General features: G+C 37.8%; 2 protein-coding genes across 5 annotated transcripts in view; one reads left to right on the top strand and one right to left on the bottom strand.

Moving 5' to 3' along the window:
• Window positions 1-26,913, top strand: part of PPP2R5E (protein phosphatase 2 regulatory subunit B'epsilon) — a 157,160-nt gene that overhangs the window by 104,337 nt on the left and 25,910 nt on the right. The gene's annotated exons all lie outside the window — the stretch shown is intronic.
• Window positions 19,510-20,373, bottom strand: LOC308648553 (uncharacterized protein C14orf119 homolog). Its single transcript, XM_081293310.1, has one exon. It carries the CDS (start codon window positions 20,241-20,243, stop codon window positions 19,815-19,817), a length of 429 nt encoding a protein of 142 aa, XP_081149436.1. The 5' UTR covers window positions 20,244-20,373; the 3' UTR covers window positions 19,510-19,814.

Below are 26,913 nucleotides of genomic sequence, written 5' to 3'. Positions count from 1 at the left end.
AAACAGCCTGAAATGCTGATGCCTGTAGTTTTCTTTTTAAAGTTTAATTATAAAGGAATTTCAAATATATAATCTTGGTGTGTGTGAATTTTAGGTAGCTTTAAAAACTTTGATTTCTGTAAGGATTCTTGAATAATTGTTGCATAGCTCTGTTAAAACTGAGTAGGAAAACTCAGACTGCAGAGCATAAGTAACTTTTAATAAATAATCAAAATGAGAGTTATTGGAGAGTTTTTACTGCCAGGAAATTGCTTAGCTTGACACTTTAAAATTTCCCACCAGGATTAACCTATCCTTTTGGGAATTCTCAGCGAATGTAGTTTCCCTGACTTCTCATTTTTTGTTTTATAATCATAGACTTTATCTTCCTTCTTATCTGGGACATGGAGTATTTTTGTGGCAATGAATTTTTAGAACCTTCTTGCTCCTCTTGTTGATATTCATCAATAGAAATGGACACTGGAAAGAGTAAATATCTCCTAGGGAGCCAATAAACTAACTTCAGATTAAAAACATCAATTTGGCAGAATAAATATATATATAAAATTTAAAAAAAATTTTTTTAAATTTTATATGGTGCTGAGGATTGAACCCAGTGCCTCACGCCCATGAGGCAAGTGCTGTACCACTGAGCTACAATTCCAGCCCAGTTTGGCAGAATATTGATCTCCATTGCCGTATGAGGCAAGATAAAGGCTGATACCTCATGATGACTTCATTTTCTTTTCTAATTAAATTAATAAATTTAGAATTAAGGATAGACAGGTGAGCCATAGCTGATATTTTGACTGCTTTTGACACTCAGAACATAGCAGAGTCAGTCACAGGGTTCATTCTATCAGAATGCCAGAGAGCCGAGAGCCATGAAGGCCTCTGTATGCCCTGGGTATGTGGCTCCGTAGAGTTAAACCCTAAGTTCAGATCTCAGCTCAGAACTAAAAAGGAGCTTTGGTGTCTTGTAGGAGAAGAGTGGTCAGGATAACTCATTAGCATCTGTTTACTCATTCTAGGCAGATCATTGGACATTTGAGTATTTTGGCACAGCATTAATGAGTCGTGGCTCACAACTTAACATGGAAGGCTTTGGATCTGGCCCATTGATTGTCAATATGTGTTCTCTATCATTGATTGCCAGTATGTGACTAAGTGCTTAGTTCTTTCAACCTTTTTTCATTTGTCAGATTTTGAAGTCTACAACATCTGGATGTCCATTTGTCTTCATGCATGACATGTACCTTTGAACACAATGAATGGAACCTGGTCATGCCAGGACAGCTTAGATCTAGGTTTCCCATTCCCTTGTCTGCTTGTCTGGACTCAGTTTCCTCCCTCCCTCCCTTTTTTTCTTTCTTTTTCTTTTTTTTTAAACCAGGGATTGAACCCAGTGGCACTTAACCAACCATTGAGCCACATCCCCATCCCTTTTAAAAATATTTTATTTAGAGACAGGGCCTTGATAAATTGCCGAGGCTGGCTTTTTGTTTATGAGACTTTCCATTAGCATTTCTTGCTTTGCTTTGCATGACTTTGCCAACTTATGTTAAACTTGTGGTCCTAACTGACTTATAATTGACCTTTGCTGTAAAACTATTTTCTTGTTATTCAACTTTTTTGTTTTTTTAAATCTAAGTATAGGACAAGACATATTTCCATGGTATATGATTTCTTTCTAGTCTTTGGAGGTCTTTCTGTATCTTTATTTTGTCACCCACTTTATTTAGTCTTCTTTGTATCTTTACAACATCTTCTTTAAATATGCTAACCTTTGGCCTCATCTAAGTCATAGATTAAAATTGTTAAACTACCCAAGGCTTATAGAAGCTTTGGACTTGTCTTTAGAAATGCCCTTACTTTAACATAGATTCACTAATCAGTAATCTTTGAATTCTTAAAGTAGTTAGAAATTTACTTCAGTATGTTATCATCTTTCCTGTGGTACTTAGTTTTGATCATAAGGAGAGCATTTTGTTAGATGCTATGGTAAAAGCCAGGAATTGTTGTTTATAGTGTTCCCCCTCATTTATGACTTTATCTTAAAAAGGAAGGCCATTCATCTGCTATGATGTGAACTCCTAGAGCTACTGCTATTTATTCATGCACTAAGTACTTGCAAACCATGGAATTGTCTGTCTATCCCAGAGTTTTGCCAGAGAGAAGGAATGAAGTACAAATACCATTTATATACTTTACAGTTTCAGTGCCTTCCTCATTTTTTCCAACCTTTGCCTTCTTTATTTTCCTTCCACTTCCTTTCTTTACCCTTTAGTCTGCTGACAACTAAACCTGGAATCCAAACCCTTCTAAAAGTGAAGCCTCAATTCCCTATATGGTTCTGAGCTCCCTTCCTATATGGTTTGGTCCTGACTTGGGTCCTGCAGGGATCTTGGAGCTTGAGAGGTTATTGCTGACATTTCATTCTTTTACCCCCATCTTGCCCACATCCCTTCCTTCCTCTATATTATTGCCTATATATTGGCTACTCCTGCCCACTTCCGTGTTCCCAGTTCAGGTCTCTTTTTATGCCCTCACTTTTTCCTTGCTTGTTTCTCCCATGCCACTTGGTCCTAGTGTGTTTTGTACCTGGTTCACTCCTGACATAGAAACACTCATAGTATTTATTTATTTTATTTTATATTATTTTGGGGGGAGGCAAATCCAGATGACATTTACCTTTTTCTTTTCTTGGGCAGATTTCTTATATTCTGTAGATCCTCAACAATCTCTAAAGGAGTTTGGTGATTTAAATTTAAAACTTCTTTACTAATATAATATAATCCAGCCATGAGATTTAAACTTATTTTATGTAGCATCTTGATATATTGTTTGTTTTTTTCCTGACTCTTACCCAACCTGTCATTGAATACAAAAGTTAAAATAACAATTTAGCTATTTTGTCATGATGTAGTGGAAAATTAGGAAGCTCTGGGTTTGATCTTGAATTCCGTATGTACTATAAGTATACTTTAGGAGGTAAGACTGTGAACTGTGGGGACAGAAGAAACTGCATTTAGGAGCTGGGGATTTGGCTCAGTGGTAGAGTGCTTGCCTAGTATGTGTGAGGCACGGGGTTCAATCCTCAGCCCCACATAAAAATAAATAAAAGTATTATGTCCATATACAACTAAATTTTTTTTTAAAAGAGGCTATGTTTAACCCCCCCCGCCCTTTTAATATCTACTTGCAGCAAGACTTTCAAGTATGTACACTTGATTACCAAACCTGAGTTTCCTCATTTGTGACGTGGGGGTGGCAGGAAAAAAATAATAATAATATAGGAGGCACTTCAAAGTTGACAACTATTAAGTCTTCTTAGTTCACTTGGCAGTGTGGCTACAAAAATGGGATCCCTACCTTTAGTCTTAAATAGAGTAAAAATCTTGGGCAGATTGTTGCTGACTATTCTTGAGACCAAATGTATCCTTTTATAAAATGGCAGTAAGAGTCACCTCTGTTATAAGTCACAAATAAAATAAAATGAGATGACTTGTAAAAATGCTTTTTGGTATCCTGTATGGGCATAGTAGTTACTCATTAAATATTAGTTATTTTCATACTTGTCATATTATCTATCCACATTGACAGAATATCTTATTTTTCTTGCCAATATTAATTTAAAAATCTTCACTTTTTGAAACCTTTTTTTCTTTTTTGGTGCCAAGGATTGAACCTGTGTCCTTGGGTATGCTAAGCATGTGCTTCACCACTAAGCTACATCCCCAACCTTGAAACAAAATTAAAAAAATCCATACAAAACTTACACTAAACTTTTGCAAAGCATGCTTGAATAAATGCACAAATGTAACATATTTCTAGATGGGAAAACTTGCCATCATAAAGTTGTCCATATAATCTCCAAGTTAATTATATATTTAGTGCAGTCCTAATTAAAATTCCAGTAGCTTTTTTATTTGAAATTTTTAGAGTTCATGAAATAAATTTTTGAGAAAGATGATTGATTGATGATAGGTTACTTTACCTATTAGACAATAAAATAATTCATTTCTCAGCACTACAAAAAATAAATAAATAAAACATACTATGAAGTCACTTAATTAAAACTGTGGTTTTTGAACAGAAAAATGGAGCATAATAGAAGCTTGGGTGGAAGAAGACTCTTTTGAGTATGCTCTAAAACCCATAAGAAGATGTACTAATAAATAATAGATGTTATATAGGCCGCAAATTGCTATAAGTTCTGAAGAGGAAACCTGGTAGTATTCTGTCACAATTAAATTTTGACCCAGCAAGTCCATGAGAAGTATTCAGTTGTATGTACAAAAATAAACATAAATATACTGAATGTATTGTTTTTAATAATTATTATGAAATTGGAAACAATAATTCCTCAGCAGGAGTTAATTGAAAAAACTGGACATTCACACAGTGAAATATTCATCAATAAAAAGAATGTGATAGAGTTACACAGTCTTGTTTTTTCTTTTTAATATTTTATTTGTTTTAGTTAGTTACACATGACAGTAAAATGCACTTATATACTTTGACATATCATACATAGATGGGATATAATTTCTCATTTTTCTGAGTATACATATTGTAGAATCATTGGTCATACAGTCATATATATATATATATATATATATATATATATATATATATATATAGTAATAATGTCTGTTTCATTCTACTATGTTTCTTTTTTTTTTTTTTTTAAATATTTATTTTTTAGTTTTTGGCAGACACAACGTCTTTGTTGGTATGTGGTGCTGAGGATCGAACCCGGGCCGCACGCATGCCAGGCGAGCGCACTACCGCTTGAGCCACATCCCCAGCCCCTCTACTATGTTTCTTATCCCCACATCCTCTCCTTCCACTTCTCTCTACCTAATCTAAGGTAGCACTGTTCTTCTTCTTCTTTTTTTTTGCATTACAATTCTTAATACACATATATACCACAATTTTTGTATCTCTGTTTGTATATAAAGTATGTTGACACCCAATTCAAGTCTTCCTACATGTACTTTGGATAATGATGTCCATCACATTCCGCCATCTTGCTAATCCCCTGCCCCCTCCCTTTCCCTCCCACCCCTCTTCCCTATCTAGAATTCACAGGCTTGTTTTTTAAGTGAAGCATGCATGCTATAGAACATGATGGTTTTGAGCCTTCATCTGTTATTTTAGGGAAAAGGAATGTTTGTAATTTTTGTCTTAGTCTGTTTGTACTACAACAACGGAACATGTTGGTTCCCCCCTATCCATGAAAGATGTGTTCCAAGAGTCCCCAATGGATGCCTGAAACTGCAGATAGTACTGAACTTTATACACAAACAATGCATTGCAAAGACAGTTAATCTGATAACCCAGACGGCTACTAAGTGATGAATGAGTGGATATCCTCTACAGTGTGGATATGTTGGACAAAAGATGATTCACATTCAGGCAGGATGAAGTGGGACGTTGAGGTTTTTCATATGCTGTTCGGAATGGCATGCAATTTAAAACTAATTGTTTTTGGGAATAGTCCGAGAAGGGCAATAGCAGGGTCAAATGGTGGTTCCATTCCCATCTTTCCCAGGAATCTCCAAACTGCTTTCCAAATTGGCCGCACCAATTTGCAGTCCCACCAGCAATGTACAAGTGTACCCTTTTCTCCACATCCTCACCAGCACTTGTTGTTGTTTGACTTCATAGTGGCTGCCAATCTTACTGGAGTGAGATGGTATCTTAGGGTGGTTTTGATTTGCATTTCTCTGACTGCTAGAGATGGTGAGCATTTTTTCATGTACTTGTTGATTGATTGTATATCCTCCTCTGAGAAGTGTCTGTTCAGGTCCTTGGCCCATTTGTTGATTGGGTTATTTGTTATCTTATTGTCTAATTTTTTGAGTTCTTTGTATACTGTGGATATTAGGGCTCTATCTGAAGTGTGAGGAGTAAAAATTTGTTCCCAGGATATATGCTCCCTATTTACCTCTCTTATTGTTTCTCTTGCTGAGAAAAAACTTTTTAGTTTGAGTAAGTCCCATTTGTTGATTCTTGTTATTAACTCTTGTGCTATGGGTGTCCTATTAAGGAATTTGGAGCCCGACCCCACAATCTGTAGATCGGAGCCAACTTTTTCTTCTATCAGACGCAGAGTCTCTGATTTGATATCAAGCTCCTAGATCCATTTTGAGTTAACTTTTGTGCATGGCGAGAGAAAGGGATTCAGTTTCATTTTGTTGCATATGGATTTCCAGTTTTCCCAACACCATTTGTTGAAGATGCTATCCTTCCTCCATTGCATGCTTTTAGCCCCTTAATCAAATATAAGATAGTTGTAACTTTGTGGATTAGTCTCTGTGTCCTCTATTCTATACCATTGGTCCACCCGCCTGTTTTGGTACCAGTACCATGCTGTTTTTGACACTATTGCTTAAAAGAGCATGCTACAGGGATACTGCCACATCGATGTTCATAGCAGCACAATTCACAATAGCTAGACTGTGGAACCAACCCAGATGCCCTTCAATAGATGAATGGATAAAAAAAAATGTGGCATCTATACACAATGGAGTACTATGCAGCAATAAAAAAATGACAAAATCATAGAATTTGCAGGGAAATGGATGGCACTAGAGCAGATTATGCTTAGTGAAGCTAGCCAAACCCTAAAAAACAAATACCAAAGGTCTTCTTTGATATAATGAGAGCAACTATGAACAGAGCAGGGAGGAAGAGCAAGAAGAAAAGATTACATTAAACAGAGACATGAGATGGGAGGGAAAGGGAGAGAAAAGGGAAATTGCATGGAAATGAAGGGAGACCCTCATTGCTATACAAAATGACATATAAGAGGTTGTGAGGGGAATGGGAAAATAAACAAGGAGAGAAATGAATTACAGTAGATGGGGTAGAGAGAGAAGATAGGAGGGGAGGGGAGAGGGGATAGTGGGGGATAGGAAAGGTAGCAGAATACAACAATTACTAATAGGGCATTATGTAAAATTGTGGATGTGTAACTGACGTGATTCTGCAATCTGCATTTGGGGTAAAATTGGGGGTTCATAACCCACTTCAATCTGATGTATGAAATATGATATGTCAAGAGCTTTGTAATGTTGTGAACAACCAATAAAACAAATTAAAAACAAAACCAAAAAAAGGCAAAAAAAAAAACCTAATTGTTTTTGGAATTCCATTTAATATTTTTAGATCAGGATTGTCTATGGGTAACTGAAATGAAAAGCTGCTTAACGGGGGACTGCTGTACCTGAGTTGGATGATTTATGAAGAACAGAAATTTATTTCTCATAGTTTTAGAAACTAGGAAGTCCAAGGTCAGGGTGTTAGCATCTGGTGAGGGTCTTACTGTGTCCTTAGATGGCAGAAGACAGAAAGACTAGAGAGTTAACCTGTTTGTGCAGTCACTTTAGAGAGGCATCAGTCCATTCCGGAGGGTGGAACCCTTATGACCTAAACACTTCCCAAAAGAATTCACCTAATAATTTTGCATTGGGAATTGAGTTTTCACAAGGTGAATTTTGGGGGATTCATGCAGATCATAGCAGTATGCATTATGATTTTGGAAGGAGATAAACAAGATTGTTAGTTGTCTGGAAGGGCATAATTATGTGTGATTGTCACTTTCTATTTCATATACATACACACATATATACTTGTAACTAAAAAATAATGAACATATATATTATAATCAATAAGAATTGTAAACATATTTCAATTTCAAGTACATTCTTCTTTTATTGTTTTTCAGTTTTCATAAACCTGAGCATGAATTTGTGCATTAGCTTTTATAAGCCTTTTTTTTTTTTTTTTTGGTAGGACCGTGTGAACCATTCTTTTATGTTCAATATTCATTTTATTCCTTACTTTTGGCATTTGAATATGTTCTTTTAAAATCTGAAGCTCACAAGAAAGCTTCCTGTATTGTCTCAAGAGTCTTTTCAATACTTTGAATTATTCTTTCCCATCAGGAAGCAGTATAGATTGGCGGTTAAGTGTAGAGGTTGGCTTGAACTCAGAATCTGACATTTTTCATTGTGTGACCTTGGGCAAGTTATATAACTTCTTTGTGTCTCAGTTTCCTTATCTGGAAAGTAGATGCAAAATATTCTTAATATGGTTATTAGATCATAAAGTTGTAGAGATGTAGAGTGAATATCATATTAACACTTAAAATAGTTACTGATACAGGTAAGTGGTCAGTAAATGTTGTGCTGTTCTGTTACTAGTATTTTTATTAAGATCTGTTCTTGTTTTGAGAATCTGCTTTAGCTGTATTTTCTTAAATAGCTTCAGTCTGAAGCCAAACAATGTTTTCTATCATGTCTTACCATGTGTGTTATGAATTATTTGATATCTGACTCTTATCCTAAAAATCATTGGTACCCTCTGGCACTCTATTTATATGGTTCTTCTTGGGCTGTCAGGACCTTTCATGTGTTATGTATGGTCTCTCATATCCCTGGATTTTTACTATTCAATGTTGCCAGTTTCTTCCAATTGATATTGGAAATGAATGTTAATTGATGCCAGGAGCATGTGAATTATAATATGTGAAAGCCAGAGGACAGACAAGTGATATATAATGAAGTAGTCTTGGTATGATCAAAGGGAATGCTAGAAACTAGTAATTGGAGAGAGTGGGCTCTACTGCTGGCCGCCATTCCCACTAACCAGCCAAGTGTTTCTGGATCTTCAGGTTTTTCAGGAGAAGCTGGAAATCTAGATTGTGTATGAGCCAGACAAAACAGCTGTTTTTTTTTTTTTTCCATACAAGGGTTTTGAATGTCCTTATTTGAAGGGTTTCATTTTTTTTTTATGTCGCCTACTGGAATTTCTTTGTGATTTTTATTAAATCTAGATTTACATAACCTTTACCATTTTTTATGCACTCATCTAAGGCTTTACATAAGAAGGCTGTCAGACACTTTTCAGATAATCAATTCTTTGAATAGTGCCCTTGTGTCTATGATAATGTTGATTTTAGACTTACATAACTTGGTGAACTGCCTTCTGAGCTAGAAGTTCAAGTTGTAGACTACTCTAGGTTATGGATCAATTTTGTCTGTTCTCAATAGAGATTATTTTCATCTGTGTTAGAAGGGTTTAAGTTTCTCCCTACTTTTTCTTTAGAAACAAATAAATTGCCAAACCTTGAATTATTTCATTGGGTGAATTATTATGGTCAGAGTTTTAGCAGCATATTTCTAAAGATTGCTTTCAACCACTCTGCAAATCTGAAAAACAGTGGTTGCTAAGAGACATACAATTCAAGTATCCCCATAAACATATGTACTGCTGGCGATTGCTGTTTAGTAATTTGTATTTCACATTTACAGTTATATTTAGCTGAAAGGTGCTGTAATTATCATGCACATTATGCAAATAATCCAACCTGTCCTTAAAGATGACCTTTTGTTATTGTTTTTGTAAAAATTCAAGACAAATTGGACATGACACAAATCAAGCTGTTAAAAAATTTAAAGTTCTTGGGCTGGGGTTGTGGCTCAGTGGTAGAGCGCTGGCTTAGGATGTGCGAGGCCCTGAATTCGATCCTCAGCACCACATAACAATAAAAAAAATGAAATAAATATTAAAAAAATTAAAGTTCTGAACGGAAATAAATTCTACAAAGCCTTGAGTTTTAGCTCCAATAAAAGTTATTTTTCCAAACAAGTTCCTCGAATATGTCAAAATGTTTACATTACTCTCTCAGATCATATAGCAAATCAAACTTTAGTGAAATTTATTTATGCCTGAAATTTTATCAGATAGCCAGTAAGCGGTTAACAGTAAATTGTCTGATCCTGTCCTGTCCAATATTTGACTTCAAAACCTTAAAAAAGGGAGTTGCTGCTCTGGCTCCTGCATCCAGATATAGCTTCATGGTCACACAATATATGCAGTTGTGTCAGTACTCTGAGTGGAAGGGACTTGTGCTTGGTTTAATGCTCTGCTGTGGTTGTTTTGAAATTATTAATACTGTATGTTCATTTTACCCTGGGCCCCATGAACTTTGTAGCTGATCTCTGTCTGCATCTCACTAGTGCATCATTTAGTACAACAGCTCTTTTTCAAATGCTGTTCAAATTGTCCTAAAATTTTAAATCACAAGGCATTCTTAAATCAGCTTGAATACTTAAGAAAGAGAGGGAGGATAGACTTACCTACTGTTCTGAAAGAATTCCTGAAATTAGGAGAACAGAGTGACTTGGTAGAGTTGTTCATATTTGTATGTCTTTCATCTTTGAAAATTTTATACTTCATTTCCATAGGGGTCTTGACATCAAAATTGGTAGAACCTTTTGATCCTTGTCCTCACTATACTTTCTCATTGGTTGCCCTTCATTTTTTATAGGGGTTTCCTTGACTCTTGATTCATTGGAGTTGGGCTACCATTGACTCTTGTTTCTTGGTTCTGGGCTGTTCTTAGTTTTTAGGTGTTAGAATAAGTTAATATTGCTGACAAAGCCAGAAATGTGGAGGTCTAATTTTAGTGTTCTTTGTCGGTTTGGATGAAAACATTTAGAATACCAATTTTAATGATTATTAAAGATTTCTGATGTTCTTTAAAATCTTACATTATATGAAGCAGGGCAATTACTGCTCTATTGTAGTAGAAGGCAGCCTAATGTTTTACTTGAAATCTTTTGCTCTCAGTGACTTTTTAAAATATTTTTTATTAAAAGAGTAATATCTACTTTGAAATTCAAATGTATAGTTTATAAAGAAAAGTAACAATCCTCTGCCTCATCCTTCCCATTCCCTGGAAAGTCTGTCAGACATTAAATCTTCTGGATTCTAGTCTATAGATTTATTTGATTTATTAACTCCATATTTCTAAATACTATGCTTATTGCTGTTTCTTGATTTTTCATTTTAGATTTTATCTGTAGTTGACAGATAAAATCTAAAATGAAAAATCAAGAAACAGCAATATAAGAAATATATAATATTAGAAATTATTATATATTTTTCTCTGTATTTTCCCCCTCCACATCCAGTGTAGTTGTGCTTCCACAGTCCTGGGTGGAGACCTGACTCTGGGGATCCAATAAATCAGGTCTGGCCACTTGTTCCAAAAACCAAACAGAAAAGGTAGTATTAATCAGTGTAGGTATGCTGGGAAGACAAGGGACCCTTGTCTTTAAGGGACTGACAATGACCCTGAGGCTTTAGGAAAGGGGTATGTGGGCAAGGGTTAAGACGGTTTACAACCTAGAGGCTTTTCACAGCTGCCAAAGCAGGTGATCTTGATCAGGTTTGATCTGTCCATCATCTCAGGATTGGCCAGGTGGGGGCCTCTTCTCCGAGGCTGCCTGGAGGGTAGCTTCCACTTAATAAGATCTTTATAGAATCAGATATTATTCCTAGAATCCAAGGAAATGCAGACTGAAGGAGACAGATGCAAAAATGGAGGCAAAATCGTCAAGTCTATTTTTAAAAAATATTTTAGGAATACAGTAGCTTTATTTATTTATTTTATGTGGTACTGAGGATCAAACCCAGAGCCTCACATTTGCAAGGCAGGTGCTCCGCCACTGAGCCACAACCCCTGCCTAAGATGCCAAGTCTTTAGTCCTGCTTTTTTATTTTTTTAATATATTTGTTTGTAGGTGGACACATAACCTTTATTTTATTTTTGTGGTGCTGAGGATCAAACCCAGTGCCTTATGCGTACTAGGCAAGCACTCTACGCTGAGCCACAACCCCAGCCCCTGCTTTTATCCATCTATTGGGCATTTGTAGGCAAAAATGAAGAGTCTTAAGTCTTTTTTTACAGTTACATCACAAATTTCAACTAAATCAAAGTATTGTGTTTACTTTAGCATGATTGTATACATGTTGTTCATACTCAAAGCACATCTCTCCCCTCCCCTCTCCTCCCCTCCCCTCCGCCCTCCTCCCCTTCCCACAAAACAAAACAAAACAAAACCCTGGAACTAATAGTTGCCTTATTGCAGAGCAAGACCATATTCAGAGCTGAAAAGACCGTAGAGCTGCAAAGGTCCTTAGTCACTGGTTCTTTGTGATCACACCAGAAGGATTTCAGATAAATAACTCAGGGTAGCAGGCATGAATTTATTAGAAAGGATAGGAAAAGAAAAAAGAGAGAATATTCTCAAGGGAGAAAGAGAGAAGGTGGGTCCCCTCAGAGAGAACAGGGACAGCACTCCCTTCCTGCCCTCCTGTTTTATTGGGGGTTTCAGAGAAGTTTCCAAAGAATCTCACCCAGGACATCTCTTGACTTCTGACAGCAGGATCACATCAGACTTTCAAGTATCCACTGTGCATGGTTTACCCTGTGTAGGGAGATTTTACTATTATAATAACATGTTAAATATCCAATTCTAATTGAAACTTAGTCTTAGAGATTTTATGGTTGGGGAGCTTTGCTTCTAGTTATCCTGTTTCCCTGCATTTGGATTCTGGTCTGTGTAAAGGGCATAAAAGTCTCCCTTCAAGGGCAGACTGTACCCTGCTTATCAGGGAGAAGTTCTTAGACTAGTATTCTCAAGTCAGAGAGGGCTAGAGCAGCCTTAGGCAAATTGCCTTTCAAAAGAAAGGATGTGGGCTCAGCATGTGAGTCCAGTCCATGGAACATCCCATAACCTCAAGTTCCCACTGCCCATGTTACCACCTATCAGCCATATATTTGCTTGCTTTCCTATGTGTTGGTCACTAATTTATCCCCTAGTTCTCTGAGATGGCCAGATAGCTCTTCTCAGTGTGGCATATACATCAGCTAATGTATCAACTCTCCCCCCATCCTTCTTCTCCCTTGGAGGCCTCCTCCTGGAAGCTCTGTTCATCCTGCTCTACTTGTACTGGTGGCATCCCCCTAGGCTGTATCCATTGTGGTCATCCTGAGACTTCCTTTGCCACTCTTCTGGGCCATGCCTTTTCTTTCTTAACTTTTTCTCTTTCTAGATAATTCCTAAGAAAGCATGAATGAGATGTTAATTTTCACGGAGTGCTTGTATGAAAACAACTTTATTCTGCCCACATACTTGATTAACATTTTGGGTAGGTATAAATTTATATCATTCTATTCATCTACTACAGAATTGTTCCATTGACTTTTAGCTTCCATTTTTGAATCAAGAAGGTATGGGCCAGCAGAATGCCTTATCCTTTACAATGATCAGTTTTCTCTGTAACCTTTTGAGATCTTCTCTTTGTTCCCAAGTCCACAGACTTCAAAGTGACATTCCTTAGTGTGGGAATTTATTCATTGTGTATAGCATCCCATGAGCTATATCTATACGTCTTTTTTTTTCCCCTTGGAAAATTGCGTTGAATTGATGTCTTCCTCAGATAATTTTCTTTTCTGTTTTCTGTCCCTGTGATTCTCTGGATAACTTTTTACTAATGTATCAGAATTTCTGGATCAACCCTTTGATTTTTTTTATCCTTTTTTCCTTTTGTATGCTATTTTTTTGGTTTTACTTCTGAGGGGGTAGATTTGCTAATTTTAATGTTCTAGTCCTTCTGAAATTTTTATTCACATTATATTTTCAATTTCTAAAAGCTCTTTTCAATTTTCTGAATGTTTATCTGTAATAGCACTGTTTTTTGTTTCAGGGATCCAATGTATTTGTTTTGTCTCTGAGACTGTTAGAGGTTCCTTTTTGCAGTTTTTTTTCTACTCCTTGCATGGTGCCTGTTTCCTCTTGAGTTCCCTAAATTTGTTTTGTTTTCTGGTCTTTTTTGTTATAATTCTGGTGATTCTTGATCTTGTAGTCATCATTACATATTATTTCATCAAAAAGTTAATTGGAACCTGTGTGTGTGTGTGTGTGTGTGTGTGTGTGTACACACAAGCATGCATGTGCCCACAGGTGTATATATTTGTGTGACACTTAGCAGCTGGTGACTTTCAATGGGATAATTTGGCAAGGATCTTACCTTTTTTACTGAGAACCCTTCAGATGTTGGTTTATCTGAAGGTCTTTCCTCTTCAGGCTATTAGTTTCCCCCAAAAGAGATCTTTTGATTTCTTGCCTTATCCAAAATTGAGAGCCTAATTAGGGAAGGATGGAAAAGATCTTACTCTTAAGTATGCAGGGTTTTATTTAATCTTGTTATTTTCAGTAAATGCTTCATTAGCAGTGTGTGAAGCTCCAAGAGTAGATACTTGGTCATTTATTCTTTCTAGACTTAAATGGAGGTCTTTATAATGTTGCATGGGACAGGGATCCAGGGGGCTCGTGTCTCCTTCTACAGACTTTCAACCAGTCCTCCTGTTTTTATATTTCTCATATACTGATTGTCAAATATGTCTGCATGCCTTCAATTCTTAAGCCTTTAAGAATCTCTGGTGTAAATTGGCATGCTCATTGTTAGCTTTCCTCCCTTTCTACAAAATGGAAAAACACTTAGCAGAATGGTGTGACAGAAATCCTAAGATGGTTACCTCTTGTCATCGACTTCCAGTCTGTGAAAAATCTGCAAGCATGTCTGCTGTCCTCTGGTCTTCTCTGCTCTTTGGGTTTATTCCATTGTTTTTCTTTCAGTGTCATTTCAGGGAGGTTTTATGAGGAAAGTTTCAGTTCCCCATGTCTAACTGGAAGGCATGGTCCTCCTCATTTCACTATAGGTTTATTATGACATTCAAATAAGGATTCTTTGGCTAAAACACTATGCAATTCATCCTTGTTAGCTTCAGGAAAGGTGCTTTTTTTCTTTTTAATTTTGAAGTCAGTATGTTGACAGCTCTGTCTTTGCTCTTTAATCACCTTGGAACTCTTGTTTTTCTTTTAACAACAAATTACCTGTTATATTGTGGACGGCACAGTTCACCTAGGCATTTATAAATGTCAAGTTAATATTTCTTATTGGTTTTTCTGTTACATTTGTGTTTTATTACAGAAATCCACTTTTGTATCTATGCTTATTATACTTTCTCTTTTGTCTTATACATCATAAAATCATCAAAATTATGTTCTATAGAGCACGAGAAAAGTAGTTTAATATTGTAGTTCATCTTCCTTTCTCATAGAACAGGATACAATTAATATTTATGCCTTGTAAATAACTAATTTGAGACCTGGTGATACTTTGAGAACTGTCTTAGCTTTTTGTCACTGTGGACCTATTTTGTGGCACAACATTATGATGGGGAGCATGTAGCAGAGCAGAGCTGCTTCCTTCATGTCTGCTGGGAAGGTGAGAGAGCATGAGAATGCTTAAGAGCTTGAGTGAGAGCACAAGCCAGCAACCAGGGACCACTAGGACACACCCCTAGAACTAGCTCCCTTGAACCTAGGTTCCACCTCCTCCTGTTTCCGTCCTCTCTCATTTGTCCATTCAGCTCTGAATCCATAATGGACTAATTCAGTGATGAGGTTAAAGTCCTAACCGTTACAAGAACTTAATGAAAACTTTAGTTAAATAATTGTTATTTAATGATATGTTTATTATAAAATTAAAGATTAACTTCATAAGCATAGTTGATTCAAGTTTTACTAAGATTACACCCCCTCAAACCTTCTCTTATGTTGGCTGCAAATTAGTCATTAAGCCCTTTTGCAACACTTAAAAACAGAAACCAAATGAAAAAATAGAACTTGAAAAGTTAATCATTTCTATTAATAAGGAATGAAACGGGGTGGGTCAGATACCTTTTATCAATTTGAGCAAGTTCATAAAGATATACTGAGTCCATCTGGGTCTTCTGGTGTTTTTTTTTTTTTTTTTTGGAGTAAGGGTTGGGTGGGGAGGCTGTGGGATTCTAGGCCTCTCTTTTGTACATGAAATGTTTTAACTTGCTCATTGCCTCTCATAGTGAGCTCCAAGTTCGTTCAACACTTTGTGTGTGCCCAGCAACAAGAACCATCCCTGGCATGTGGAAAGAACACTACTAAGGGGTCAGAAAGATGACAGGTGTTATTAACAGCATCTTCTATTCAGATAGGTTGCTGGTGAGGGTGTGTACTATTGAATCTTTCATAAACATTGCTATAGTTTTGTGTGCCCTTCAAGGCTTGGTTCCCTGGGTGTAGCCTAGTAGAATGTCTGTAAGTCATTTGAGGTGTGCTTTTGGAAGGGATTATGGGACACCAGTCTCTCCCTCTTCTCTTGTTAGAGATTTAATCATATACTTGCTCCCACATAATTGATATCTATACCATGAGGTGATGCCATCAAGGGGTGGCCCTGGTCATAGAGTCTTGTGCTATGCTGTTTGGCCTTTTAGCCTCTAAAACTGTGAGCTAAATAAACCTTTTCCTCTTAGTATCCTGTGTTGAGTATTTTATTATAGTGATGAAGAATTGATAAATACAAACACTCTTGCCCTACTCCACTCTTGGGTCAGCCTGGATATCATTTCCTCTAGAAGCCTTCCCTGTCACTGCACTTCTTCCAAATAGAGTAGTTAGGTTTCTTATGCAATTATACAGCTTACCGAACTATTTGTGCCATTTATTCACCTGTGTCCCTCATTAGACTAGGCTCTGCAAAAGCAGATTGTATCTATCTAAACCATTATTGTATCCCTGGCTCCTTGGCCATTGGCTGCCAATACATATTTACCTGAAATACTCATTTTATTTTAAACAAACGGATGGCACTGTAGAACCAAAAATGATGTCCCATTTTACTTCCCATTTTGGGGAAGACTACCCTTCAGTTTGTGCTTCCTGACATATTTGAAGGATCATTTTCACAGTTTTTTCATTTGAAGAAAAGCATCATACTGAAGCACATTCATTTTATTACCACCCACTTAGTTATGCTTTTGCTGTCAATCTCAGCCTCATATTTTAACCACTTGAATTGTGCTTATGCATGTCTTGATAGTTTTTGATACAGATGTTAGTCTGCTTTCATTTGTGTGCTGCCTATATGTTCTTGAAATGTTTTGCTATAAAAGATATTACTTTTCTTTTAAAGCACTGGTAATGAATGTATTTAAAAACTCAGATCAATTTCTAATTTTGTTCTTTAGCCAGAGGGACTTGCCCACTGTCATTTTAAAAAGAAACAGCTTATTGAGTTATAGTTTACATGGCATAAAGTCACCATTTTACAGTTTACAGTTCATTGGTTTTTAGTATATTTACAGAGTTGTGCAGCTATTACCACCATATAATTGTAGATGTCCCCCAAACAAACCTGTACCCATTAGTAGTCACTTCCCATTGTACTTCTTTGTCTAGGATTTGCCTATTCTGGGTATTTCATATAAATGGAATCATACATGATATGGCTTTTGTGTTGGCTCCTTTTCCTAAGCATGATGTTTGGAAGGTTCATCCATGTTATAATAATAATATGATACACACTGCTTCTTTTCCTTTTATGACTGAATAGTATTCCATTCTATCCCATATTATCTGTCTCTTTATCAGTTGATGGACATTTGGGTTGTTTCATCTTTTGACTGTTTCAAATATTGCACTATGAACAAAGTTTTTGTATGAATATATCTGATTTCAATTCTTTTGATTGTACACCTAGGAGTGATGTTGTTTCATCATATAGCAACTAGAAATTTTGAAGAACTGTCACACTGTTTTCCAAAATGCCTATTACCATTTTACATTCTTTTTTTTTCATTTTTTTATTGGTTGCTCAAAACATTACAAAGCTCTTGACATATCATATTTCATACATGAGCTTCAAGTGAGTTGTGAACTCCCATTTTTACCCCAAACACAGATTGCAAAATCATATCAGTTACACATCCACATTTTTACATAATGCCATACTAGTAACTGTTGTATTCTGCTACCTTTCCTATCCTATACTATCCCCCCTCCCCTCCCCTCCCCTCCCATCTTCTCTATCTACCCCATCTACTGTAATTCATTTTTCTCCTTGTTTATTTTCCCATTCCCCTCACAGCCTCTTATATGTAATTTTGTATAACAATGAGGGTCTCCCTCCATTTCCATGTGATTTCCCTTTTTTTCTCCCTTTCCCTCCCGCCTCATGTCTCTGTTTAATGTTAATCTTTTCTTCCTGCTCTTCCTCCCTGTTCTGTTCTTAGTTGCTCTCATTATATCAAAGAAGACATTTGGTATTTGTTTTTTAGGGATTGGCTAGCTTCACTAAGCATAATCTGCTCTAGTGCCATCCATTTCCCTGCAAATTCCGTGATTTTGTCATTTTTTTAGTGCTGCGTAATACTCCATGGTGTATAAATGCCACATTTTTTTTTATCCATTCATCTATTGAAGGGCATCTGGGTTGATTCCACAGTCTAGCAATTGTGAATTGTGCTGCTATGAACATCGATGTGGCAGTATCCCTGTAGTGTGCTCTTTTAAGGTTTTCAGGAAATAGTCCCAGAAGGGCAATAGCTGGGTCAAATGGTGGTTCCATTCCCAGCTTTCCCAGGAATCTCCATACTGCTTTCCAAATTGGCCGCACCCGTTTGTAGTCCCACCAGCAGTGTACAAGTGTACCCTTTTCCCCACATCCTCGCCAGCACTCGTTGTTGTTTGACTTCGTCATGGCTGCCAATCTTACTGGGGTGAGGTGGTATCTTAGGGTGGTTTTGATTTGCATTTCCTTGACTGCTAGAGATGGTGAGCATTTTTTCATGTACTTGTTGATTGATTGTATGTCCTCCTCTGTGAAGTGTTTGTTCATGTCCTTGGCCCATTTGTTGATTGGGTTGTTTGTTTTCTTATTGTCTAATTTTTTGAGTTCTTTGTATACTCTGGATATTAGGGCTCTATCTGAAGTGTGAGGAGTAAAAATTTGTTCCCATGATGTGGGCTCCCTATTTACCTCTCTTATTGTTTCTCTTGCTGAGAAAAAACTTTTCAGTTTAAGAAAGTCCCATTTGTTGATTCTTGTTATTAACTCTTGTGCTATGGGTGTCCTGTTAAGGAATTTTGAGCCCGTCTCCACAATCTGTAGATCGGAGCCAACTTTTTCTTCTATCAGACGGAGAGTCTCTGATTTGATATCTAGCTCCTTTGTACACTTTGAGTTGACTTTTGTGCATGGCGAGAGTAGGGGATTCAGTTTCATTTTGTTGCATATGGATTTCCAGTTTTCCCAACACCATTTGTTGAAGATGCTATCCTTTCTCCATTGCATGTTTTTAGCTCCATTATCAAATATAAGATAGTTGTAGCTTTGTGGATTAGTCTCTGTGTCCTCTATTCTGTACCATTGGTCCACCCGCCTGTTCTGGTACCAGTACCATGCTGTTTTTATTACTATTGCTCTGTAATATAGTTTGAAATCTGGTATCGCTATACCACCTGATTCACACTTCCTGCTTAGAATTGTTTTTGCTATTCTTGGTCTTTTATTTTTCCATATGAATTTCATGATTGCTTTATCTATTTCTACAAGAAATGCCATTGGGATTTTGATTGGCATTGCATTGAACCTATAGAGAACTTTTGGTAATATCGCCATTTTGATGATGTTAGTTCTGCCTATCCATGAACAAGGTATATTTTTCCATCTTCTACGATCCTCTTCTATTTCTTTCTTTAGGGTTCTGTAGTTTTCATTGTATAGGTCTTTTTTTTTTGGAAGGATTCTACTTTATATCCTTCATGAGCCAGCAATAGTTGTAACATGAAGGTTCCTTTCAGTTACAGTTGCAAAAGTCATTTACATTTATGAGGTTTTGACATCTCTTGGAAGGAAGCAAACTAGGAGACTGATTTGGATCTGCTTAAATGGATAACAATTTCACTAGGAATCCAGAGGAAATGCTGGTAACGTTGAAGTAACCATGCCTATACTCATATGTAAGTTCAGTCAGCTCATTGAGATACTGTCTCCAAATCTTTAAGTGACACATTTGAATTGAGTCACTGTGAAGAGATGGTCTTGACTCCACCGGCTGTGGTTATTTTCTTTGATCTGAATGTCTATCAATCCTTACCAGCCGTAGCAGCAACTGCTTGGTAAAACTTTGCCACGAAGTCTGGGTCACTGACCTCCAGTTGTCTGACAAATTCATTGCGTTCCTGCTCAGCCCAACCTTGAAACCACTGATCCCAAAGACGTAGCTGACATTCAAAGATACAAGGTGGTCGGTTTACACCAGATACACTAAGTTGCTCCAGACCATCCAGCAGTGGCTGTAATTTTCCTGGCACTGCCTTTGCTACCAGGTCCTGTAGAAAACGTTCATGCTGGGGAACTGACCAACTGGCAAACCAGTGAAGAATACACTTCATCTCCTGGGAAGTGATGTAAGACATGGGGGGAGGGGAAGAGTTGGTAATATTGTCTGGTACTGAGGGTAATGGAGAAGGGAAGGATAGTGGCATTGAAGAGGAAGATGATTCCAGTGGCATCCTCCTGGAGTCTCAGAGAACACGGAGACTGTCACACGAGTTCTTTGACTCCAACTACCGCCGCTGCTTCCATATTTCCTGAAAGCCCTAAACAGGGCCAGACCGGCAGCCCACGCACTTCCGGTCTCGAACCAGCCCCAAACACCCAAGAGCCCCAGTGCTTCAGCTCCAAGACCGGAGATGGCCGAATATCTCCGATTACGGCCATGCCAAAGTCGAGGGCTTCCGAATAGATTCGATTTAAAGCCTCGGCAAGGCGAATATAACCGAGCCTCAAAGCAGGGTGAGGGAGGAGAAGCTGCAGGGCGGAGGCAAAGAACCGATTGGTGCTGATATCTGTATAGGTCTTTCACCTCTTTTGTTAGGTTGATTCCCAAGTATTTTATTTTTTTTGAGGATATTGTGAATGGAGTGTTTTTCCTCATTTCCATTTCAGAAGTTTTGTCGCTGATATACAGAAATGCCTTTGATTTATGTGTGTTGATTTTATATCCTGTCACTTTGCTGAATTCATTTATTAGTTCTAGTAGTTTTTTTGTAGACCCTTTTGGGTCTTCTAGGTATAGAATCATGTCATCCGCAAATAGTGATAATTTAAGTTCTTCTTTTCCTATTTTTATGCCTTTAATTTCTTTCGTCTGTCTAATTGCTCTGGCCAGTGTTTCGAGAACTATATTGAATAGAAGTGGTGATAGGGGGCTTCCCTGTCTTGTTCCAGATTTTAGAGGGAATGCCTTCAATTTTTCTCCATTTAGAATGATGCTAGCCTGAGGCTTAGCATAGATAGCTTTTACAATGTCGAGGTAAGTTCCTGTTATCCCTAGTTTTTCTAATGTTTTGAACATAAAGGGATGCTGTACTTTGTCAAATGCTTTTTCTGCGTCTATCAAGATGATCATATGGTTCTTATCTTTAAGTCTATTGATGTGGTGAATAACATTTATTGATTTCCATATATTGAACCATCCTTGCATCCCAGGGATGAATCCTACTTGATCATGGTGCACAATTTTTTTGATGTGCCTTTGTATCCGATTCGCCAGAATTTTATTGAGGATTTTTGCATCTAGGTTCATTAGAGATATTGGTCTGTAGTTTTCTTTCTTTGAGGTGTCTTTGTCTGGTTTCGGAATCAGGGTGATGTTGGCCTCATAGACTGAATTTGGAAGAGCTCTCTCTTTTTCTATTTCCTGAAATAACTTGAAAAGTATTGGTATTAATTCTTCTTTAAAGGTTTTGTAGAACTCCGCTGTATACCCATCCGGTCCTGGGCTTTTCTTGGTTGGAAGTCTTTTGATTGCTTCTTCTATTTCGTCTATTGATATTGGTCTGTTTAAGTTGTGAGTTTCCTCCTGACTCAGTCTGGGCAAATCATGTGACTTAAGGAATTTATCGATGTCTTCACTATCTTCTATTTTATTGGAATATAGGTTTTCAAAATAATTTCTAATTTTTTTCTGTATTTCTGAAGTGTCTGTTGTGATATTGCCTTTTTCATCCCGTATGTTAGTAATTTGAGTTCTCTCTCTTCTTCTCTTCGTTAGTATGGCTAGGGGTCTGTCGATCTTATTTATTTTTTCAAAGAACCAACTTTTTGTTTTGTTAATTTTTTCAATAGTTTCTTTTGTTTCAATTTCATTGATTTCTGCTCTGATTTTAATTAATTCTTGCCTTCTGCTACATTTGCTATTGTTTTGCTCTTCCTTTTCTAGGGCTTTGAGATGAAGTGTAAGCTCATTTATTTGTTGGTTTTTCCTTTTTTTGAGGAATGACCTCCAGGCGATGAATTTCCCTCTTAAAACTGCTTTCATTGTGTCCCATAGATTCCGATATGTTGTGTCTATATTTTCATTTATCTCTAAGAATTTTTTGATTTCCTCCTTTATGTCTTCTGTAACCCATTGATCATTCAGTAACGTATTGTTCATTGTCCATGTGATGTAGGATTTTTCCTTCCTTCTTTTATCATTGATTTCCAGTTTCATTCCATTATGATCTGATAAAGTGCATGGTATTATCTCAACCCCTTTATATTTACTGACGGTTGCCCTATGGCATAATATATGATCTATTTTTGAGAAGGTTCCATGTGCTGCTGAGAAAAAAGTATATCCACTTGAAGATGGTTGATATATTCTATATATGTCAGTTAAGTCTAGGTTATTGATTGTGATATTGAGGTCAATAGTTTCTTTATTCAACTTTTGTTTGGAGGATCTGTCCAATGGTGAGAGCGGTGTGTTGAAGTCACCCATGATTATTGTGTTGTGGTCTATTTGATTCTTGAACTTGAGGAGAGTTTGTTTTATGAACGTCGCAGTGCCATTATTTGGTGCATAAATATTGATAATTGTTATGTCTTGTTGGTGAATGGTTCTTTTTAACAGTATATAATGTCCTTCCTTATCCCTTTTGATTAACTTAGTCTTGAAGTCGATTTTATTCGATATGAGAATGGCCACCCCTGCTTGCTAACGAGGACCGTGTGCGTGGTATATTTTTTCCCAACCTTTTACCTTGAGCCTGTGTATGTCTTTTCCAATCAGATGTGTCTCCTGGAGGCAGCATATTGTTGGATTTGTTTTTTTAATCCATGTTACCAGCCTATGTCGCTTTATTGGAGAGTTTAAGCCATTAACGTTTAGAGTTACTATTGATATATGGTTTGTACTTCCTGCCATGTTTGATTATTTATCTCTTTTTTTCCCCTAATTTAGTTTGTTTCTCCATGATTAGCTTTCCCCCCGTCCTCTGTCTTTACCGAGGCACTTCCCGCTGATGGTTTTGGTTATCGTTTTCCATTTCTTCCTCGTGTAGAGTTTTGCTCAAGACGCTTTGCAATGCTGGTTTTCTGGCTACAAATTCTTGTAGCTTTTTTTTATCATGAAAGATTTTTATTTCGTTGTCGTATCTGAAGCTTAATTTTGCTGGATACAGAATTCTTGGTTGGCATCCATTGTCTTTCAGTGTTTGAAATACGTTGTTCCAGGATCTTCTCGCTTTCAGCGTCTGTGATGAAAAATCCGTTGTCAACCTTATTGGTTTACCCCTAAATGTAATCTGCCTCTTTTCTCTTGTAGCTTTTAATATTTTCTCTTTGTTCTGTGTATTGGATAGCTTCATAACAATGTGTCTTGGTGTTGGTCTACTGTGATTTTGTGTGCTCGGTGTCCTGTATGCATCTACAATTTGTATATCTGTTTCCTTTTTTATTTCTGGAAAGTTTTCTGTAATTATTTCCTTCAGCAAGTTACTCATTCCCTTGGCATGAATCTCTGTGCCTTCCTCTATCCTGATGACTCGTAAGTTTGGTTTTTTTAAATTATCCCAAATCTCTTGGATGTTTTTCTCGTGATTTTTTACCTGTCTATCTGAGTTGGCTAGACTCTTTTCAAGATGATATATTTTGTCTTCATTATCTGACGTTCTGGCTTCTACTTGCTCCACTCTGTTAGTGATACTCTCGATTGAGTTTTTAATTTGGTTTATCGTTTCCTTCATTTCTAGAATTATTGTTTGATTTTTTTTATAATCTCTATCTCCTGATAAAGATGCTTAACTTCTTCTTTTATCTGTTTATGTAATTCATTTTCAATGTGATCTTTAAGGTTCCTTTCCATCTGTCTAAGGTGTTCCTTGAGTTCTTTATATGGCCATTTTTCTGATGACTCCACGTCCTCCTGAATATTTAGGCTGTCTTTCATTGTTTGTACTCCTTTTCTTCCTTGCTTTTTTATGCTCATGATACTTCTTGTTCTGTTTGACTGCTGAGTTACTGTTTACTCTTATAAATTTATTTGATGCTTGGGAGGAGAGGTATTAGAAGGGAAGGGAAGAAGTGACTAAAGAGAGTGAGTGTAGCCAGGTGGAATTCAAGAGAGGGGGAATAAGAAAATTGAAAAGAAATGAAAAGACAAAAGAAAAAAAAGTGAAAAGAAAGAAAAAATGAAAAAATAAAAATTTAAAACAAACAAAAAAAATTATAATGATAATAAAAAAATGGAAATTGAAGTTTAAAAAATAATAATAATAATAGAATAAAAAGAATTAAAAAAAATTGAAACCATTAATAAGAAAGTTAAAGAACAACAACAACATCAACTACAAAAAGTGAGAATAAAAAAAATACTAATAATAATCATTAAAAATAATAATAATAATAAATGCAGTCATAGAGCTCGATTAACTTCTCTTCCAGTAGGTGGAGCTATGCCCACTGGGCCAGGCTTCTCCTCGTGATAGGTGGGAACCAATCACTGTGCCTCAGCTCTTCTTCCCAGACTGTGCGAGTCTCCAGTCCTGAGTGCCTAGGTCCTTCTCTTGTGGTTCCTCAATCCAGGCCCCACTCACCTGTGACGCTTACCACATTACTGGCTACACGCCGGGTCTGCTGCTCCTGGGAGCCCTGTTTTCACGGATGCCTGGGCACACCCTTTCTGTTTGCCTCCCTCGGACCCTAAGTTTGTAGGGCTTGGGGCTGAGGACCCCCAGCGAATTTGTTTGCCCTCAGGTAGCAACTCCCCTGGTAGCTGGTGCAAGGGACCTCTGTTGTCAGCCCTGGTGGGAGCGATAGCTAGGGGTTCTGCGTCGCTAGTCCCACGTCACTCCTGATTCCCTGGGTTTGGCTATGGTGCTCAGTTGGCTTTTACCTCTGTGAGATTAGGTGGGCCGACTAGTTATTTCAGCAGGATCGTTAGTGCTGAGTCACGAGAAGCAGGCGATCCGGGGCTTAAATGCAGCAGATTCGTGCTCAGTGTGTGTTTTCTGAGGGGCCCAAAGTGTACGCCCTAGCTCCACGTCAGCTCAGCATTGCCTAGTGATCCTGAGCAAATAGGCTTTAGATAATTTACAGCTCCCTATGCTCGCGCAGTTGAAGAGGTCAGAGACTTGATCTCTCCGCGCCTGCCGCCATGTTAGACCTCCTCAATGATATTCATGTTACCCTTACAGTTTCCTGGCATAAGCAAGATCTTGGGGTTATACACACTGCTGCTTCTGTTTCCAGTCCAGTTTTCTAGAACTGAAACCCTGCTGCCTTCGCCTCCACCTCTGGTCCGCGCTCTTGGGCGCCGCGCTTGTCCGCGACCTTAGCAGCGCCGCCGCGGAGGGCCCAAGCGGCTGCCGCCGCGCCTCTCTAGCCCCGTCCTCCGGAGCACGGGTCCCCTCGCAGGGGGATGCCGAACGACCCCAGAGCAGGCTCTGCCCCAAGGTGCAGCAGGGAACAGGCGACCGAGGCACTTGAGGCCGTGGTCCAGCCTTCGGAGGACAGGGCTCGGCACGCAGCCCAGTTCCAGTCTCTAGATGCGGCAGCTGGACCGTGTAGAGAGGGCCATCAAGACAGCATGCAGAAAGCAAATGGCGGCTCCCGCGGAGTGGATTTTCGGCCCCGAAACTACAGCCCTGCCAACAGTTCCAATCCACTAACTCTCCCTGTATAGACAATATTCAAAAAAAAAAAAAAAAAAAAAAAAGGGCTGGGTGTACTGAGCTTTCTTTGCCTCAGGTACTTACAATCTACTGCTGATTACCCATTCAGCTATTCTGCCGGGAGCGAAGTGAAAGAGGAAGCAGATGGGCGCAAAGCGCCCGCGGCTCTGAGCAGGAAAGTGTCCGGGAGCCAAGTGTCTCTTTTTCAATCTCTTTGTTTTTTCTGCTGCTTGGCCGGGTGGTCCACTACAGATTAATGGTGAAAGGAGCTCTAACAAGCTGGGCGAAGTCTCGATTAAAGCCGCTGTTCTGAGCACCAGGCTCAGCACTTCAGCAACCCCCTTACGCAGCGGCCATCTTCCCCATTTTACGTTCTTATGAACAAATTGGATCCCTTACATATTGTTTCTTTGTTTGCCAAGACTCTTTATCACCCCCCCTTTTTAATTAGAGCTGTCAAATAAGTAGTATCTTCTTCTTTTGCATTTCTGTAGTGATTAGTGAAATATATAACTGTTTCATGTGTCTTTTAGCCATTTGTATACATTCTTTGTGATTTGTCTATTCAAAAACTGTCCTTTTTCCGTTTTTGCATTGAACTCACATCTTAGGTTTAATTATCCATTTTGAGTTGACTATGTGGTGTGGGGTAGGGATCTAGGTTTATTCTTTTGTGTGTGGAAATCCAATTGTTATCAGCACCACTGGTTGAAAAGACTATTCTTTCTGCATTGAGTTATCTTGGCATCCTCATTGAAAAATGTTTGACTGTAAATTTGAGGGATTATTTTGGGATCCTCAGTTCTATTCTGTGATCTGCCTGTCTGTCTTGACAGTATCACACTCTGTCAGTTACTGGAAGCTTTACACTAAGTTTTGAAATTGAAAAGAATATTACAAGTATCACTGGGGCCTTTTTTTCCCCTTTCTTTGTGGGATTGAACTATCTAGTTCAGTCTCAAATTTAATATGAAAAACTGAAGAGCATTTTAGACAGTTTACCAAATGGCATTCTTCCTAAAAGAATAACTGGGCCCTTCAACAGATGAATGGATAAAGAAATTGTGGTATATATACACAATGAAATATTAGAACCCAAGGCCTTGTGCCTACAAAGCAAGCATTCTACCAACTGAGCTATATCCCCAGCCCTCACTGGGGACTTTCGATATTTTACCTCATGTTCTGGTAGAGCTGAAAGTTTATCCTAACTGTATATTTGGAACATAAGATTAGTAGGTAG

The sequence above is a fragment of the Spermophilus citellus genome (assembly GCF_964194105.1).
Source record: "Spermophilus citellus genome assembly, chromosome: 4".
Lineage (NCBI taxonomy): Eukaryota > Metazoa > Chordata > Mammalia > Rodentia > Sciuridae > Spermophilus > Spermophilus citellus.
The sequence above is the reverse complement of the archived record's forward strand: the minus strand, read 5'-3'. Positions and strand labels throughout refer to the sequence as shown.

What these genes read in the sequence shown, in the direction of transcription:
- LOC308648553 (XM_081293310.1), bottom strand. Translation starts at nt 20,243, where the DNA reads ATGCCACTGGAATCATCTTCCTCTTCAATGCCACTATCCTTCCCTTCT.